The 17,639-nt window shown below is 31.8% G+C and overlaps 1 protein-coding gene across 13 annotated transcripts in view; it reads left to right on the top strand.

Moving 5' to 3' along the window:
- LOC143073391 (uncharacterized) overlaps nucleotides 1-17,639 on the top strand; it is a 90,023-nt gene that overhangs the window by 12,894 nt on the left and 59,490 nt on the right. For 10 of the 13 annotated variants that reach the window (XM_076248894.1, XM_076248899.1, XM_076248897.1 and 7 more), the window contains 3 exons: nucleotides 8,858-8,973; nucleotides 9,471-9,559; nucleotides 16,693-16,762. In XM_076248894.1, the coding sequence (XP_076105009.1) occupies nucleotides 8,858-8,973; nucleotides 9,471-9,559; nucleotides 16,693-16,762 (275 nt within the window). Of the gene's footprint in view, nucleotides 1-8,857; nucleotides 8,974-9,470; nucleotides 9,560-10,121; nucleotides 10,187-16,692; nucleotides 16,763-17,639 lie in introns of all 13 variants that reach the window. The other 3 variants (XM_076248904.1, XM_076248898.1, XM_076248895.1) reach the window with 1 other exon arrangement.

Here is a 17,639-nt window from a genome sequence, read left to right as displayed (position 1 = left end):
TATTATATGTAATAGGATAACTATATTTGGTATGTGCGTACCTTGCAAGGTCCTCACGCCAGTCAGACAGTTTTCACTTGACCTCGACCTCAGTTCATGGATCAGTGAACGGGGTTAAGTTTTGGTGGTCAAGTCCATATTATCTCAGATACTATAAGCAATAGGTCTAGTATATTCGTTGTATTGAAGGACTGTAAGGTGTACATGTCCAACTGGCAGGTGTCATCTGACCTTGACCTCTTTTTCATGGTTCAGTGGTCAAAGTTAAGTTTTTATGTTTTGGTCTGTTTTTCTTACACTTTATGCAATAGGTCTTATATATTTGGTGTATAGAATGATTGTAAGGTGTACATGTCTAGCTAGCTGTCATCTGACCTTGATCTCATTTTCATGGTTCAGTGATCAAAGTTAAGTTTATGAGTTTTGGTCTTCTTTCCTAATACTTTTTGCAATAGGTCAACTTTATTTGATGTAAGGAAATATTTTATGATCTATATGTCAGTCGGGCAGGTTTTATTTGACCTTGACCTCATTTTCATGGTTCATTGCTCAGTGTAAAGTTTTTGTGGTTTGGTCTGTTTTTCTTAAACTATAGGCAATAGGTCAACTATATTTGTTGTAAGGAAGAATTGTTAGCTGTACATGTCTGAATGTTTAGTTTTCTTAGTTAATGTTAAGTTTATGTGACAGTTGTAATAAAGCTTTATATTTAGGACTATCAACATAATATCAATGATTAGTAAAGTAGGTGAGACATTTCAGCGTGTGCACTCTTGTTTTTAATGTGTAGATCAGGCAATTCTCTATTTTGTCTTGTCTTGGCAGAGTTAATTTTTTTATTGTTTGCGATTGGTCAGTTGCATTAGCATCACAGTATCTCCTTATAAAAATTAAACTGTGAATGTTCAATGCATTTTCATAAACTTAACCTAACAGGATCAGGCCAGATGCTGCATTTGCAGTGAAAAATAACCTTTACAAATTTATCAATTGAAATAAAAGTGTCTGGCCTTATTTCTACAAACATGATAAAAAAAAAAATATTGAAATTACAAACTAGAAATTAAGACATGACCAATTACTTACAAAATCAAGAACTGTTCGCTAGTTGTTATTAATGTAAGAACAAATTTCAATCAATCAATTCATAACAACACACATTCCTACATTATAGGTAAACAAAACACAGCTGATTTCCCTAACACACATTCCTACATTATAGGTAAACAAAACACTGCTGATTTCCCTAACACACATTCCTACATTATAGGTAAACAAAACACAGCTGATTTCCCTAACACACATTCCTACATTATAGGTAAACAAAACACAGCTGATTTCCCTAACACACATTCCTACATAATAGGTTAACAAAAAACAGCTGATTTCCCTAACACACATTCCTACATTATAGGTAAACAAAACACAGCTGATTCCCCTAACACACATCCCTACATTATAGGTAAACAAAAATTCTAATATGACGTGCTTCTTTAGCTTTGTAAACAACACTGTGATAAAATTCTCGATAACATATACTTAGCGCAGACTCAGAGATATGCATAATAATGGCTGTTACAATATCCTTCCCACGTAAATCTACATGTATTGGAACCTATTTGCAGATCCTTTGCCGATTTTAATGTTTTAAAAAGTGCAATTAAAAAAGACAAAATAACTTTTATTCTTATTCGTATGCATAATACAAAGAAGTAATGCACAAGAGCTCGGAGAAATCAACAAAATATAAATTAAATTAAATTCAGCGAAAGTCTATTAATCTTTTTGGCGCATTTAAATCATTTCAAAACATGACGTCATACAAATGAAACCGCTAAACTTGAAAGTTTTCTGTTACGTGAACCATCTGAATTCGTATCATATTGTATTAAAACTGAATTTTTCAGGTAGGTTTTGTTTTATTTTCTATTCTATTGCATTATTCGCATATTTACCCATTTCAGCAAGTCAACATGGCGGCTCCTTAGTTACAAAATGTCAACTTTTGATTTGACGGAAGCTTACGAGAAAAACATGTAAATTAAAAATGACAAATGTTGGGTTTGAGAACATAAAGAATTAAAAAGTTTTTTACTAGCAGTTATTCTCGAAATAATCTACGCTAGTTACATATTTATAAAGATATTTGAGCTTTATCTAACAGGGAGTAAAAAAGAACAGCCACATACACAGCATACCCACCCTCGCTTCAGTTTTTTAATGACCGTATTTGTCCTATTAGAATCGAAATAATTCATGGAAGCCATAGATTGTTGGAAATTTACACATGGCCTGGGCCGTGATATTCGTTAATTTTATCCCTCGCTAACGCTCAGGATAAAATTCGAATATCACGGCCCAGGCCATGTGTAAATTTCCAACAATCTATGGCTTCCATGAATTATTTCTTAAACAACTGATTCCCCTAACACACATTCCTACATTATAGGTTAACAAAAAACAACTGATTCCCCTAACACACATTCCTACATTATAGGTTAACAAAAAACAACTGATTCCCCTAACACACATTCCTACATTATAGATAAACAAAAAACAACTGATTCCCCTAACACACATTCCTACATTATAGGTTAACAAAAAACAACTGATTCCCCTAACACACATTCCTACATTATAGGTTAACAAAAAACAACTGATTCCCCTAACACACATTCCTACATTATAGGTAAACAAAAAACAACTGATTCCCAGAACTTAATGAATCATATAATTTCACGTACCTGGAACCCAAGTCAGTCCAGTAAAAAAATCCAGAGGAAATTCATTTCTGCTTAAATCTCATTAACTATCTTGTTTCACCGGATACTCATAAAATAACTAACTTTCCAGTGAGTGTACATTTCTTTCTAGTCTAATTTTGGAACATGTCAGAACACTAAATAATAGCGTAATTTAAAAGTATCTCCAATATAATATATACTATAAATTAATATGTTTAATGTATTTGATATATCTGTGTGCTAAAACCAAACTTCAGCGGTACAATAAGTAAACAATAAGTAAACAAAAAAGATAAAGAAATATTACAATCGCATGCTAAGTTATGCATTTCAAATTTAAAGTGAAATAATTTTGTGCCCATAAATCAGTATCAAAAACAAAAATACCATTATTCTATATGTATAGTGCCATACTGTGAATCACAGTTCATATATCAACACTTGGTATAGTTATACAAGTACTATGTATCCAGCTTCAACTGCAGTACCATCAAAGCTTATGATAGCAATGTATGGCCAGAGCTTAGCTAATATATCATATGTGTTTACTGTACCCCTGTTCAACTGGTAATGTGGATGTACCATGCATATATATCATATATTTTATATATGAATCACATTAAAATGAATTTTAGAATTTAAATTCATGTATTTTCTCATGCAGCTAAAACTTTAGGTTTAGCACAGTATTTTTATTTTGGCAACTTCAGTTTACACCTCAAAATTTATTTACCATTATACATAAACAGACACATTTATTTACCATTATACATAAACAGACACATTTATTTACCATTATACATAAACAGACACATTTATTTACCATTATACATAAACAGACACATTTATTTACCATACATAAATAGACACATTTATTTACCATACATAAACAGACACATTTATTTACCATACATAAACAGACACATTTATTTACCATACATAAACAGACACATTTATTTACCATTATACATAAACAGACACATTTATTTACCATACATAAACAGACACATTTATTTACCATACATAAACAGACACATTTATTTACCATTATACATAAACAGACACATTTATTTACCATTATACATAAACAGACACATTTATTTACAATTATACATAAACAGACACATTTATTTACCATTATACATAAACAGACACATTTATTTACCATACATTAACAGACACATTTATTTACCATACATAAACAGACACATTTATTTACCATACATAAACAGACACATTTTATCACAAGACACTGTCCAAATGTTGTCAATCTATAATGTTAGGGAGCACATAATATCTTTATGCGAAAAAACTGGACTGAAACAATTATTTGAAATGAGAGAGTTATTGATATATTATAATTTATATAAGTAAATTGGGTACAGAAGGCAGTATATAAGAATGTGATCGGATGGTTACATAAAGGTTTGGTTCTGATTGCATAGCCAGGGTTCCTAATAAGGCTAGTCTATTATTCCTAAAATTATTATGAAATTCTGTCTGGACTCATCATTTTCGAAAGGGTTGAGTCCAAAGATGCATTTAGATATTAAAATGTTGTTACCACTGTTTATCTTCATTTTATAGAAAAAGTTTAATAAAATTTGATGTCATTTCCTTGCTCTATGTTGTCATGGGGACTGAAATTATAAACTATTTTGCTATAAAATTTTATACGACCCCAAATTTTTTTGGCATTGTATAATGCTATCATGTTGTCTGCGTCATGTCTGTGTCTGCGTCATTGTCCGAAGACCCATTTAATGTCCAGACAATAACTTTAGTTTAAGTGAATGGATCTCTTTAATTTTTTACCAGACAGTTCAATATCACTAAAGGAAGGTTGGGATTAATTTTGGGGTTTTGGTCCCAAAAGTTTTGGAATTAGGGGCCAAAAAAGGGGCCCAAATAAGCATTTTTGTAGTTTCCAGACAATAACTTGTGTTTAAGTGTATGAATCTCTCTGAAATTATACCACAAGTTTCCATACCACAAAGGAATGGTTAGGATCAACTTTTGGGGGGTTATGTCTCAAATCGTTTAGAAATTAGGGACAAAAAAGGGGAATGGTTAATGGACAATTAGGACAATTTAAAAGCAGTATAAGGGAGGTAATTTAAATACATTTAAAATACAATGTTGTGTATGTTTGGATTTACCTACCTTACACTACTTGTAAATTAGAAATGCCAGGTTTTGGACTATTTGCAAAAAGCAAAGGGGTCAATAGGCAACAGCATAGTGTATTGCACAAAAGCAAAAAAGGGGAGGTTAACCTCCTCCTTTTTTTTTTGGGGGGGGGGGGGTGTTCAGTTCACAACAGCATAGCAAATTGCACAAAAGCAAATAATATATTAATTCAAATCATATAACCAGTTCTAAGTTCACAGTAATTCTGTGTCAAATATTTAATTACATTCCAAATTCAGACCTGTGTCAAGCGCAAATATTGTGTCCAATTTTGTCCAAACTGTTGGGGGTTGGACCTCTGTGGTTGTATACAGCTGCGCTCGGCAAAGACATTTATTTAGATATGAACTATGAATTTCTTGTGACTTGTATAAAATGGTCTTCCAAAAGACAAGAGATTTTGGACATAGAATTTTCTGTAAACATTTACAGTTTAATTTTTGGAAAATGACGCAGTCATTGTTCCATAACTGCCGACCTGATTTCTCTGCCTACCGCGCTTGGTTTCGTATTTACTAATTTCAATACCAACTGGAATGTGCTTGTGTTATCATTATGCATGAGCATTGTGTAGTAATCAGCCAGGAACCAGTTTACAAACCAACTGGTATCTGTTTGTATTCCACTACAGTCGAACAAAGTGTTGTAGTTTGACAGGAACCAGTTCAGAATTTTGTAAACTACAAAACGTAATCGGTTATTATCATTCCGTTTTGTTGTTTCATACCGACTTATATGGGTTGAATAAGCTTAAGACCCTTCAAACATTAATGTGATAGGTATATTAAAGACTGTTTTACAAAAGGATGAAACTGTTTTGCTTTAAAAGTCGTACTAAAGTGATATATGTTATGTACGGATTTCCACTCTCACCGGTTAATTTCTTCTTTTACACGTGCTTTTGAAACTTCCTGTTTAAACATCGCAAGTTTTAAAATTGTTTTTTGAGTGAATTAAACTAATTTTAACAATCAGGAAGCGTTCGGGAATCATTTCAAGCAGTTTCTTCTTCTCTTTGATGATGGAAAATAGGTTTTCTCAAGAAAATACCGCAAACGATCGCAGAGGAATTGAAACGTACAAGTCAAGTCGGCACCTGGTTAAATTGGCATCTAGTCAAATCGGCACCTATTTGACGTCAATTCGGCTTCCAATAATATTTATTATAATATTTTCTATTCAATTAATTAATAACTGTTACCAAGTACATAGTGAATATTAGGTAAACAACGAAACCAAAGTGAATATGTTGTTGTGTATAAAAGTAAACAACGAAGCTATTGTTTTAACCATTAGACAATTATTAAAATTAAATGGAAAACTATGAGTCCCTTTCAATAAATCAAACTGTCATGCCAAATAATTAGCAAATTTAAGGTGGTTTTTTTTTCAGTAATGTTTAAACAGCATTAAACAAACAATCCTGTAAAAGACTCAACTGGTTAAATAATGCATAAAAATATCCAATATCTCATGTATTAGTCCAAATAATAATGACGTCTGACAAGGCTATTTTATTTTTTTCTGGGACGCCTTCCTAAGACGTTCGTAGGAAGGCTTCCTAAGAAGGCGTCCCAGAAAAAAATTAACATAGCCTTGTGGTCATAGGAAGGTGTCCCAGAATAAAATTTAAAAAGCCTTGCCAGACGTAATAATTATTTGGACTACTCATATATATCATTAAAAATACACCAAAAAATTCATGTAGTTGAGAAAAATAAATACATACAAAATGTACATGAACATCCAAAAAAGTGAAAGTTAGTATTAACTCTTTTTGCTTTAAAAATTTACAACTGCATTTAAGTATTGAATGCTTTTTTTTTGTAAATTCATTGAGGTGTAAAAGCGTTGACCGAAGTACTTTTTGTATGAAGCGCGTAAGCGTAAGCGCATCATTCTAAAAATGTGCACACGGTCAACGCTTTTGCAACCCTATGAGGTTACAAAAAAAACATTCAATACTTATAATTACTTTTTTTAGCTAGGATCATGAAAACACGAATTTTATAACTTTTTTATTCAATTCATCTGTGCATTTATTGTGGGACCACGTGTTATCATGAATGAAAAGTTTTATTGAGTGATGCAATTGCTTGAGGAATAACATGTGATGTGCAGTTAGCCAATCAGAATAAAGTATTATAATGAAACATATATCAAATGTAATTATAACAAAATACATTACGTTGTAAGAGTTATCTCCCCAAACACTGTTTTTCTTGTGGCCACCTCTCCTTCGTAACCGTAAAAGATTTTATTTTACCAAATTGCTCGTTACATATTTAGGATAAGAATATTCGTTTGAACCATAGCTCTATGGGGACTCCATATGAGAGTTATTCCCCCTTTTTCATTAGATTCAAGCGATATGCATTTTCAACTGGTAAACCATAACTGATAGAGACCTAGGGTCTTCATGAGGTCATTGGTACTAAAAATGAAAATGAGGTCAATGTCAAAGGTCAAGGTCATATTATAAATTTTGATTTTGGCTTATTTTCACTTCTTTTCAAATACTAGTACTGTATGACATTTTGACAAATAATTTTTCATAAATTATTAGTTGCGACATGTCCTTACTTGTATATTTTGGATGAAAGGCTGCGCATACAATAAAAGGGAGTTTTTGTCCATCTTACATTTAAAATTACACGTCAAGTGGTAGTACTCATTAACCAAACATATTAAAGACCTAGGATATTTTGATTCAAGGTCCATGGTTTGTGACCTTGAAATTGAGGTCAAGGTCAGAGGTTAATAGGACGTCATAAAGCCATAGGAACTAACATTTTAAACTGATTTTTCATATTTCAATATAAAAATAGATCTTTTCTAGTGGAAAGACTTCAATTGTTCTCTGAACAATTTGTTTTTAATTTACTTCATATTTTGCGGGAGAAGGGGGTTCAGACTATGTGGTATCAGGTCTGTTTGCGCCCAATACACTTTCGCACCTCGCACGTTCACACCCAAGGTCCGTTCGCACTCTACTCATTCGCGCCCAATTTTAATTCAAATTCAAGTTGAATAATTGGAAAATCATGATTGTTGTTTTAAATTGCTTTGGTGTAAATTCTGAATGTATTTATAGCTTGGTATGAGTAAAACATTGAAGATTTTAAAGGAAAAACACAAAAGATAATTGTTTTTAAGCCCTTTGATCTGAAACAACGAAACAATAAAATATATAGGAACCAAAATATAGCAATCCACTATTATAACCAAAACATGATAAAATTTATTCAACACACAGAAAAATAAATAGTCAGAATCTCACTTCATTATGAAAGAGGTCAATGAAACAAAGTATAGCAATACACTAACCAAAACATGATTAAGAGTTATTCAACGCTAAATAAAACGTTGACAAAATACCACTTTATTTAGAAAGGATTATTATTATCTTTAACAATACGCTATCCAAAACATGATTAAGATTTATTCAACACAAAAAAAAATGCTGTCTCACTTTATTTTGAGACAATGACAACAATTATACTTATTAGAAAACACTTGCTTACAGAGTTATTAAACACAAAACCAATTAAGATTAGTTGCGAACATGTAGGGTGTGAAAGTGAAAGGGGGCGAACATGAGTTGGCGCAAACGTGAATGGGCGCGAACGGACCCGGATTAGCCTATGTACCAGTGAGAAATATAGAAGCCTTTCTACGGTATTTATTTGTACAATTCAGGTAGTCTTGACCTATTCATTTGTCTTAAAAAAACCACCAGCCAGTTGGCACCTTCACTTCACACACACACATATACGAATATCAATTATATGCTTACGAGACATGTTGCATTGTTAAACTAATTATGGTATGTGAAAATCAAGACTTGCATAAAAACTATCCCAATATTAGAGACAGTGGCGTCATTTTTCTTCAGAGCTTTCAGCTCTTTGATTATTTTACAGAATGAAAAATATAGTACAGCCACAAATACCTGCCACCCCAAGTCGGGATTATAATCCTCCTAACCATGGGAGACCACCACCACCAATACCAGCTCCACAAGCACAAGTCAATGGAGGCAAGTATTAGTAAAATAAAAATATTTGATTCTAGCATCAACAAGTGTTAAACCCTGGTATCCTTATCAATGAACAAAGCACATGGTACACAAAAATAATACACAGTTATCAAAAAATTCTTTTGTTTTGTTTTGCACTATTTTATTTGTTACTCTGACACTTTTGCTATTATAAAAACAAAGGCCAATTTTAACAGTAAAAATATGATATTCTTTAATTAGGAGAAACAGGTAAATCTCTGCATGAACAAGAAAACATACAAAATGGAAAAAACTTTGTTATATATACCGGGGGTAGATTGGAAGAGTTAGAAAATGTGCACGATATTATTATACACAGTTACATGTCACTAAAATTATTAAAATATTAATAAAAGAAGATAGCATATAATATTACAAACATTGCTGCCTGCTCTATTTTCACTATAAAGGAGTCATGATTTTAAAAGGAATCATTTGCACATGTATAATAATAACTATGATGCAATAATTACCAGACAATAATGATGATGATGATGGTTCCGGTCCAGAAGATGATTATGAATGGGGTGCGTCAGATTTTTCAGATGTGTCATCAGAAGAAGAGGTAGATTTTTATGTGATGTTGATTATACTCAAAATGGAACTTTATTCATCTATAGTTTACTTGAGAAAATAATTTGTCCCTACCCTTAATAAAGGGCATACCTATCAATCTTAAACATTTATAAGGAGACAATGAAATGCCAGTTGATTTTATAAAATTACTTTTCTCATGTTGATAAATGTTGTTCTTACTTTAAGGGCTAAAGTATTGATAGGTGACAGCTATGAGAGAGGAGGGGTGGGGTGGAAAAAGGAAAAATTATCATCAAATAGCATTAAAGATGACTCATAAATTTGAGTAAAAATCAAGTAAACTATGTTGATTTAAAGTTTCATTGTATGCATGTACAGTGATTAGTACATCAAGAAGGAAGGAAGTCATGTGATAGTCTTTTATAAAACAATAAAAGAATGTGCACTTTTATAAAACAAAAAAGCAAAAAAGTTATCACATGACATTCTTTTTATCTTAATCAGTTTGGTGTTTGGATTAAGTATTGGAATAAACTGCCATGTTTTAAAACATATGATTGATTTTAAAAATGAGTTTATATTATAATTAGATTCAGATTCAGAAGGTGAGGCTGACTGCCAATGGGACTCAGAATTCGATTCATCTGAGGAAGAGGTACAGCGTGTCTCTGCTTGCTAATGGCAAATACATTTCACGCTTGCTGTATCAATTTCTACATAAATTGTTGCAAAGATCATGGTGTATTAGTTCACTTTTGTTTGTGGGATTGAAATTCTGCACTTAAGGCTGCTAAAAGAATCCTTCCTTTTCATTGACAATTTTACATATTAGCAAGGTCAATTTTGAATATACATGCATATGAATTATTGGATAGGTAAATTGCAGAAATGAAATCCCTCATTTTTAGATCACCTGGCCCAAAAGGGCCAAGTGAGCTTTTCTCATCACTTGGCATCCAGCGTTTTTAAAAAAATCATCTCCTCTGAAACTACTCAGCCAAATTAAACCAAACTTGGCCACAATCATCATTGGGGTATCTAGTTTAAAAAATGTGTCAGGTGACCCGGCCAACCAACCAAGTCGCCAACATGGCTAAAAATAGAACTTAGGGGGCAAATGTAGATTTTGGCTTATAGCTCTGAAACCAAAGCATTTAGAGCAAATCTGACATGGGGTAAAATTGTTTATAAGGTGAAGATCTATCTGCCCTGACATTTTTAAATGAATCAGAGAACACATTGGTGGGTTGCTGCCCCTAAATTGGTAATTTTAAGGAAATTTTGACGCTTTTGGTTGTTATCTTGGATATATTACTGTAGATAGAGATAAACTGTAAACAGCAATAATGTTCAGCAAAATAAGATCTACAAATAAGTCAACATGACACAATGGTCAGTTGACCCCTTAAGGAGTAATTGCCCTTTATAGTCAATTTTTTACAATTTTTTGTAAATTTTTGTAATCTTTAACAAAAATCTTCTCTGAAACTACTAAGAAAAATTTAACCAAAGTTGTCCACAATCATCATTAGGGTTTCTTGTTTTAAAAACTTGTTCAATGACCCTGTCTGAAAACCAAGATGGCCGACATGGCTAAAAATATTACAAAAATGCAGTTTTTGGCTCATATCTCTGAAACCAAAGCATTTAGAGCTAATCTGCTATAGATAAAATTGTTCATTAGGTCAAGATCTATTTCCCCTGAAATTTTAAGACCAATCGGGCAACTTGTTGTTGGGTTGCTGCCCCTGCATTGGTAATTTTCATAAATTTTGTAAATTTTTACAAAATATTTTCCACCCTCACTTCTGGGCCAAGTTCATTATAGACAGAGATAATTGTAAGCAGCAATTTTGTTCATTAAAGTAAGATCTACAAACACATCACCAACACCAAAACACAATTTTGTCATGAATCCATCTGTGTCCTTTGTTTAATATGCACATAGACCAAGGTGAGCGACACAGGCTCTTTTGAGCCTCTAGTTTACCTTCTACTTCAAAATTATCAAAGTTTTATTTTGAGATTCAAGATTCATATGCTTATTCATTGTTATCAGAATATATTGTTATTTTTTTTTAAAGACTTTCTAAAAAAAATAATAATAAAATTTCGTTAAAATATGAAATTAACAAGGACCTCACAAATAAAGTTCTCTTGTTCTGATAATTTGGATCAATTTGGACTTATTTATTTCAGCTTTTATCTCTGTCCATGTGCAATTTATGTCAACCAAAAACTTTCAGTGTATGGTAAGGTGGGGCATGTAAAATTTTCAAAACGAGAGTAGAACTCCCTGGGGTAGGACTCCTCAGGGTAGGACTGGAATATCTGTTTCCTAGATATCTGTGGATTTATTATTATTTGTGGATTATTGGGGTAAAAATGAACCACACATTCAAATGTTGAAAGAAATATGAACATGCAATAATATTATTTTATGCAAACTTTGTCAAAACCATCAAATCAAATATCCACTAAAATGCAATATTTTCTCAATCCACAAACATTTATATCCACGTAAAAATAAAAAGAATCCCCAATATGTAGTTATTGAGTTTGAAATAAATAGGATGGTTAAAATGAATTAGGGAATCACTTTACAAAGAGATGGTAAAAGAAATGGTATAGCAAGCATGTTTTGTAGACTACTATTCTGCTTCTAAGGTCAATCAATTTGTATAGATACTATTACATTGTATGATATTAAACATAACAGTTTTTATGCAATTACAGCCAAGTAAAAGTTATTTTTTGTTCACTAATAGAAAAAAACAAAGGACATGGAGTAATAGTTAAGGATTATGTACCCTTGTGTTGATTTAATGCTAAACATATGGAAATTTTATAGAAAATCCACAGCCTTTATCCTTGTACCCTCATATTTGGAAATTTGATGACTGATATGTATAGGATTACTGCATACAGGTCCGAGACCACAATTGTCGTCCCTTGATTTTCGTTGTTCACAAATATAGTCCCTAGTGTTGACAGTGGGTTACTTGCCATTAATTTTTATACCCCTTCCAAATTTATTTCTCCATGTTTAATGCCTAAAATTGCAAGTAGGGGGATGAAATTACACTGTAAAAAAATTTGGGTCCAGAATTTTAAAGGAAAGTAGTGATGTGGTCCAGCTGAAAAAGGTTTAAAATTAGCACTTCGGAAGCTGTGAAAAGATTTCAAGATGCCCTAAACATAGAATTGTCCATATTTTGAGTTAGAGACGATGAAGTTTTCTATAATTTTGATATAATTTGTCCCAAAAGTAGTACAACACACTGTAAAAGTTTCTTTGAGAAAGTGCCGGTGGGATTTTTTTTATTTTCATTTATGTTCTAAAAGAAATGCACTACAAAATAATTGTGGTCTCGGACCCATACAGTCCTAGCATAGATTTCCTTAAAAAAAGTTTATTGATGTAGTTATTGGTTAAAACAAATAAAAATATGGACAAAATCAAGTACACCTTTTAGGGTGCACTTGACTTTAGTGACTCAGCACGAGGTATTTTGGAATTTACAGGTTGATTAGAACTTTTTGTAAAAAATAAACACTTGCACATCATAGAAAAGCAAGTGAGTAATCTATGTTTCAAATTTTTATAACAAAAATCTCTGTTTTAAAGGCTGTGGATTTTTTATAAAAATCTTGGTTTATTTTCCCCAAAGTACTCTTTTTCTCTTAAACGCAATGAAACAGTAAATAACAATGCTTTGCATCAAGTTTCCCCTGGGTATATGTACAAAAGGCATATCTCCATTATTCATTATATCTGTAGTTTTTATACAATTGAAGTTTGAAAAGATCGTACAAAAATTTCCTATTTTGCTAGACAAAGTTTTTTTTATTATAGACTTGCATAATAATTTTTTTTTTATATTCATAATCAAAGGAAAGCAGCAGCTTTTTAATTAAGAGATTTCACTTGAAAAAAAACATTTGTTTTTGTGTTTTTTTTTCTTCTTCAAAAAAGATGTTGATTGTCAATTCCATGTCTGCGGAGTTTACATTTAAAAGATTTGTAGGGTACAAAACACAAATTACTTATGAAAATCTAATATATACATGTATATATTAATGAATTATATATAATGTTGGGTAAAGACAAACCACCACTTTGAATGTTGAACTAAGAACACATTTTATATGGAATTGAATGAAGATTTTTCTTCAATCCAATGAAAATTGTATTAATGAAAATAGATGAATCCACAGGATTTATATATTTTTATTAATCAATGTTCAACAAGCAAGTTGCTAATATGTCTAATCTATAGCTTCCATTGAAGGCTAAATATAAATAATAAAAACAATTTTTTGAATGACTCTAGTTTATACATATTTATTTACTTTATTTGAAATCTAGAAGACTATATCTTACTTAACTATACCTTCTGTTTAAGGGGCTTGCGGGTATAAATATTTTTTAAAATTTAATATAGGATTTCACTATATTTTTCTATAAATGAACTTTATCTTATACTTAATAGCAAAATGAAATAAAAAAATTGGGTCACCGTTCATTTACGCTCACAGTTGAACTAATAGGAGAAATAGCGGTAATATCGAAATAAAAAAAAAACTAAATTACAGAAAGCGCTTAAATTGTACAATTATTTAGTCTATGTACAGCTTATTCGAAAACAACAATAAAAAATTTAGGTCACCGATGAGTTAAAAAGATATTTCAATTTTAATGCCAAAAAATGGAATTTTTGCACCAAAGGGAGATAATTTGGAGCTTTTTCACTGATGTCTACATTTTAAAAGTCAACTGGGGCCAACACAAATTGATTTTTTGGAATGATTTTTGTACCAAATGATAAAGAAACAACTACTTAAGGTAATAAATAAAATTTGTAATGAAAAATAAATATTTAATTTTTTTCTGAAAATCTTAGACCCGCGAGCCTCCTTAAGTTCTGATTAATTTTCTGTGTTCTAACACAAAGACAGTAACCTATAAAGCTGGTAACTTTTGTATAACTTCTGTCAGTCTATACATTCAGATTACATAATGCTACATTATACATTTTGTATCAACATTTACAGATTCTTTAAAAGGGTAGAATCTAAGAGAAGGATTTTTAACCAGATTTTCGAAAGAAAAAAGGTTTATTTGATTTTTGTCGAGCCTGCGGTCTTTGTCACAGAAAGCTTGACATGGGGATAGTGATACGGCGGTCGCGGCTTTAGCTAACTTCTTAAAAGCTTTATATTTTAAAAGGTGGAAGACCTGATTGCTTCATACTTTGTATATAGATGCCTCATGTTACGAAGTTTCTGTCAGTCACATGTCCAATGTCCTTGACCTCATTTTTATGGTTCAGGGTCTACTTGGAAAAAAAAGTTAAGATTTTTTGTAATGTTAAATTTTCTCTTATTACAAGTAATAAGATAACTGTATTTGGTATGTGTGTACCTTGCAAGATACTCATGCCCATCAGACAGTTTTCACTTGACCTCGACCTCATTTCATGGATCAGTGAACAAGGTTAAGTTTTGGTGGTCAAGTCCATATCTCAGATACAATAAGCAATAGGTGTAGTATATTTGGTGTATGGAAGGACTGTAAGGTGAACATGTCCAACTGGCAGGTGTCATCTGACCTTGACCTTATTTTCATGGTTCAGTGGTTATAGTTAAGTTTTTATGTTTTGGTCTGTTTTTCTTATACTGTATGCAATAGGTCTACTATATTTGGTGTATGGAATGATTGTGAGGTGAACATGTCTAGCTGTCATCTGACATTGACCTTATTTTCATGGTTCAGTGGTCAAAGTTAAGTTTTTGAGTTTTGGTCTTTTTTTCTATTACTATATGCAATAGGCAAAAAATGATAGGTCAACTATATTTGGTGTATAGAAATATTTTATGATCTATATGTCAGTCGTGCAGGTTTAATTTGACCTTGACCTCATTTTCACAGTTGATTGCTCAGTGTTAAGTTTTTTGTGTTTTGGTCTCTTTTTCTTAAATTATATAAGCAATAGGTCAACTATATTTGTTGTACCGAAGAATTTTTAGCTATACATGTCTGCCTTGCATGGTTCATCTGACCTTGACCTCATTTTCATGGTTCATGGGTCAATGTTTAGTTTTCTTGATAAATGTTAAGTTTATGTGACAGTTGTAATAAAGCTTTATATTTAGGACTATCAACATAATGTCAATGATTAGTAAAGAAGGTGAGACATTTTTGGGTGTGCACACTTGTTGAAAGAAAAATTGGTTATTGATTTGGGGATGTATGGCTGGTAGGCTTAACATGAAAAGGCTTTGACGAAATATATTTAAAGGAGTAGGTCCAGTAAGGGCTGATTTCAAATTTCAGGTTCATCTGATGAAAGATTATGGACACTTTTTAAACACTTAAGTGTCTACATTAGTTGATTCAATTAGTTAAAGAGCTCTAATTTCTACATTTTTTATTGGATTTATATGAAATATATCCAAGGATTATATCAGCAATGTTTCCAACAAGTTTGAAAAACAGCAATATGCAACTGCTTTTGCAGAGGTTGTGACCTTGCATGTGTGAAATCTATTGAAAATTGCATTGCAAGTGCTCTCATGCTTATATTTCTGATGATTTATTCTCAAATGAATACCCCAGGTTTATAAGTTTTCATACATCCCTTGCTTTCAAATGTTTTGGTTTTGGTTTGAGCATTCTTGATGAAGTTAAATGTAGAAAAACTCATCCGAAACAAAATTTTGAATTATGTCATTTTTATTTATTTGCAAATTCTGGGGAACAAAAAGGGATATTTGCACTTGTCCCACATGAAGACTTCAAAGTTGAAGATCAATGGAGTGATAGCCCTTGTAATGATGATTTAAAGTTGATTTGCTACAGCCCTTGGACATATTAGATATGTGTTGTGGTAGGGGATTGCCCTAAGATATTAGAATGCTGTCCTTATATTTCCATTGCAAATAGAACTTATTTGTTTTCAAAAGTAAATTTAACCTGTACCGTAATAGTTATCAATGGTATTATTGGACACATGATTCTTTATTAGATGCATGTGATTATTTTTTTTAACTAATATTGAATAATAGAATTTAATAATTGAGGCTTTAAATAACATGTTGATTTTTATTTGCAATAGATAGTATAATATTTCATGCTGATTGATCTTTTTTACATTTAAGGATTATGAAAACACACCAGATAGCATCACACCAATTGTTGAACCTAGACGACCAACACAACAGCCTCCAGGTAAAGTCAATGATTTTTCTCTTTTTTTGATTTTCTTAAAGCAAAGATGTTCATTATGGGAAGACATTGTACATCAGAGATTATAATATCTGTATAGTATCATTCTGTTTGTATAAAGAAGAGATCTCTATTAGGAAAGGGTCATAGTAAATAACACTGTTTACCTTAATGAATCAGTCTAGTTGGTATAGTTTTTGTCTCAGAAACAATAACCTTGTTATACATGTGTAATATCAGTATCCTTCTCAATATACCTGGTTTAAAAAAATTGAACTTACGGCTTCCAGTTATGATAACTGTTTTTGGTTGCACACATGGTTGTGAATATTACAAGTTTGCTAACATTGCTAAATATTTACAATCGAACTACAGAATATAATATTAACTTATTCAAAATTCCACCCGAATTTGACTATAGTCTTTAAGTTTTGAATTCAATTTTATATATCACAGTATTCATTTGATGAAAACTGACCAAGGGAATGTGTCATAACCCAAAGCCAAATCACTCCTACCTTGACTTATACCTTTGACCCTATGATAATAAAGTCCAATTCCTGTGTGACTCCTACCTTGACTTATAACTTTGACCCCTATGATAATAAAGTCCAATTCCTGTGTGACTCCTACCTTGACTTATAACTTTGACCCCTATGATAATAAAGTCCAATTCCTGTGTGACTCCTACCTTGACTTATACCTTTGACCCCTATGATAATAAAGTCCAATTCCTGTGTGACTCCTACCTTGACTTATACCTTTGACCCCTATGATAATAAAGTCCAATTCCTGTGTGACTCCTACCTTGACTTATACCTTTGACCCCTATGATAATAAAGTCCAATTCCTGTGTGACTCCTACCTTGACTTATACCTT

This window comes from Mytilus galloprovincialis, chromosome 4 (genome assembly GCF_965363235.1).
Source record: "Mytilus galloprovincialis chromosome 4, xbMytGall1.hap1.1, whole genome shotgun sequence".
Lineage (NCBI taxonomy): Eukaryota > Metazoa > Mollusca > Bivalvia > Mytilida > Mytilidae > Mytilus > Mytilus galloprovincialis.
This window is presented reverse-complemented; position numbering and strand designations above follow the sequence as displayed.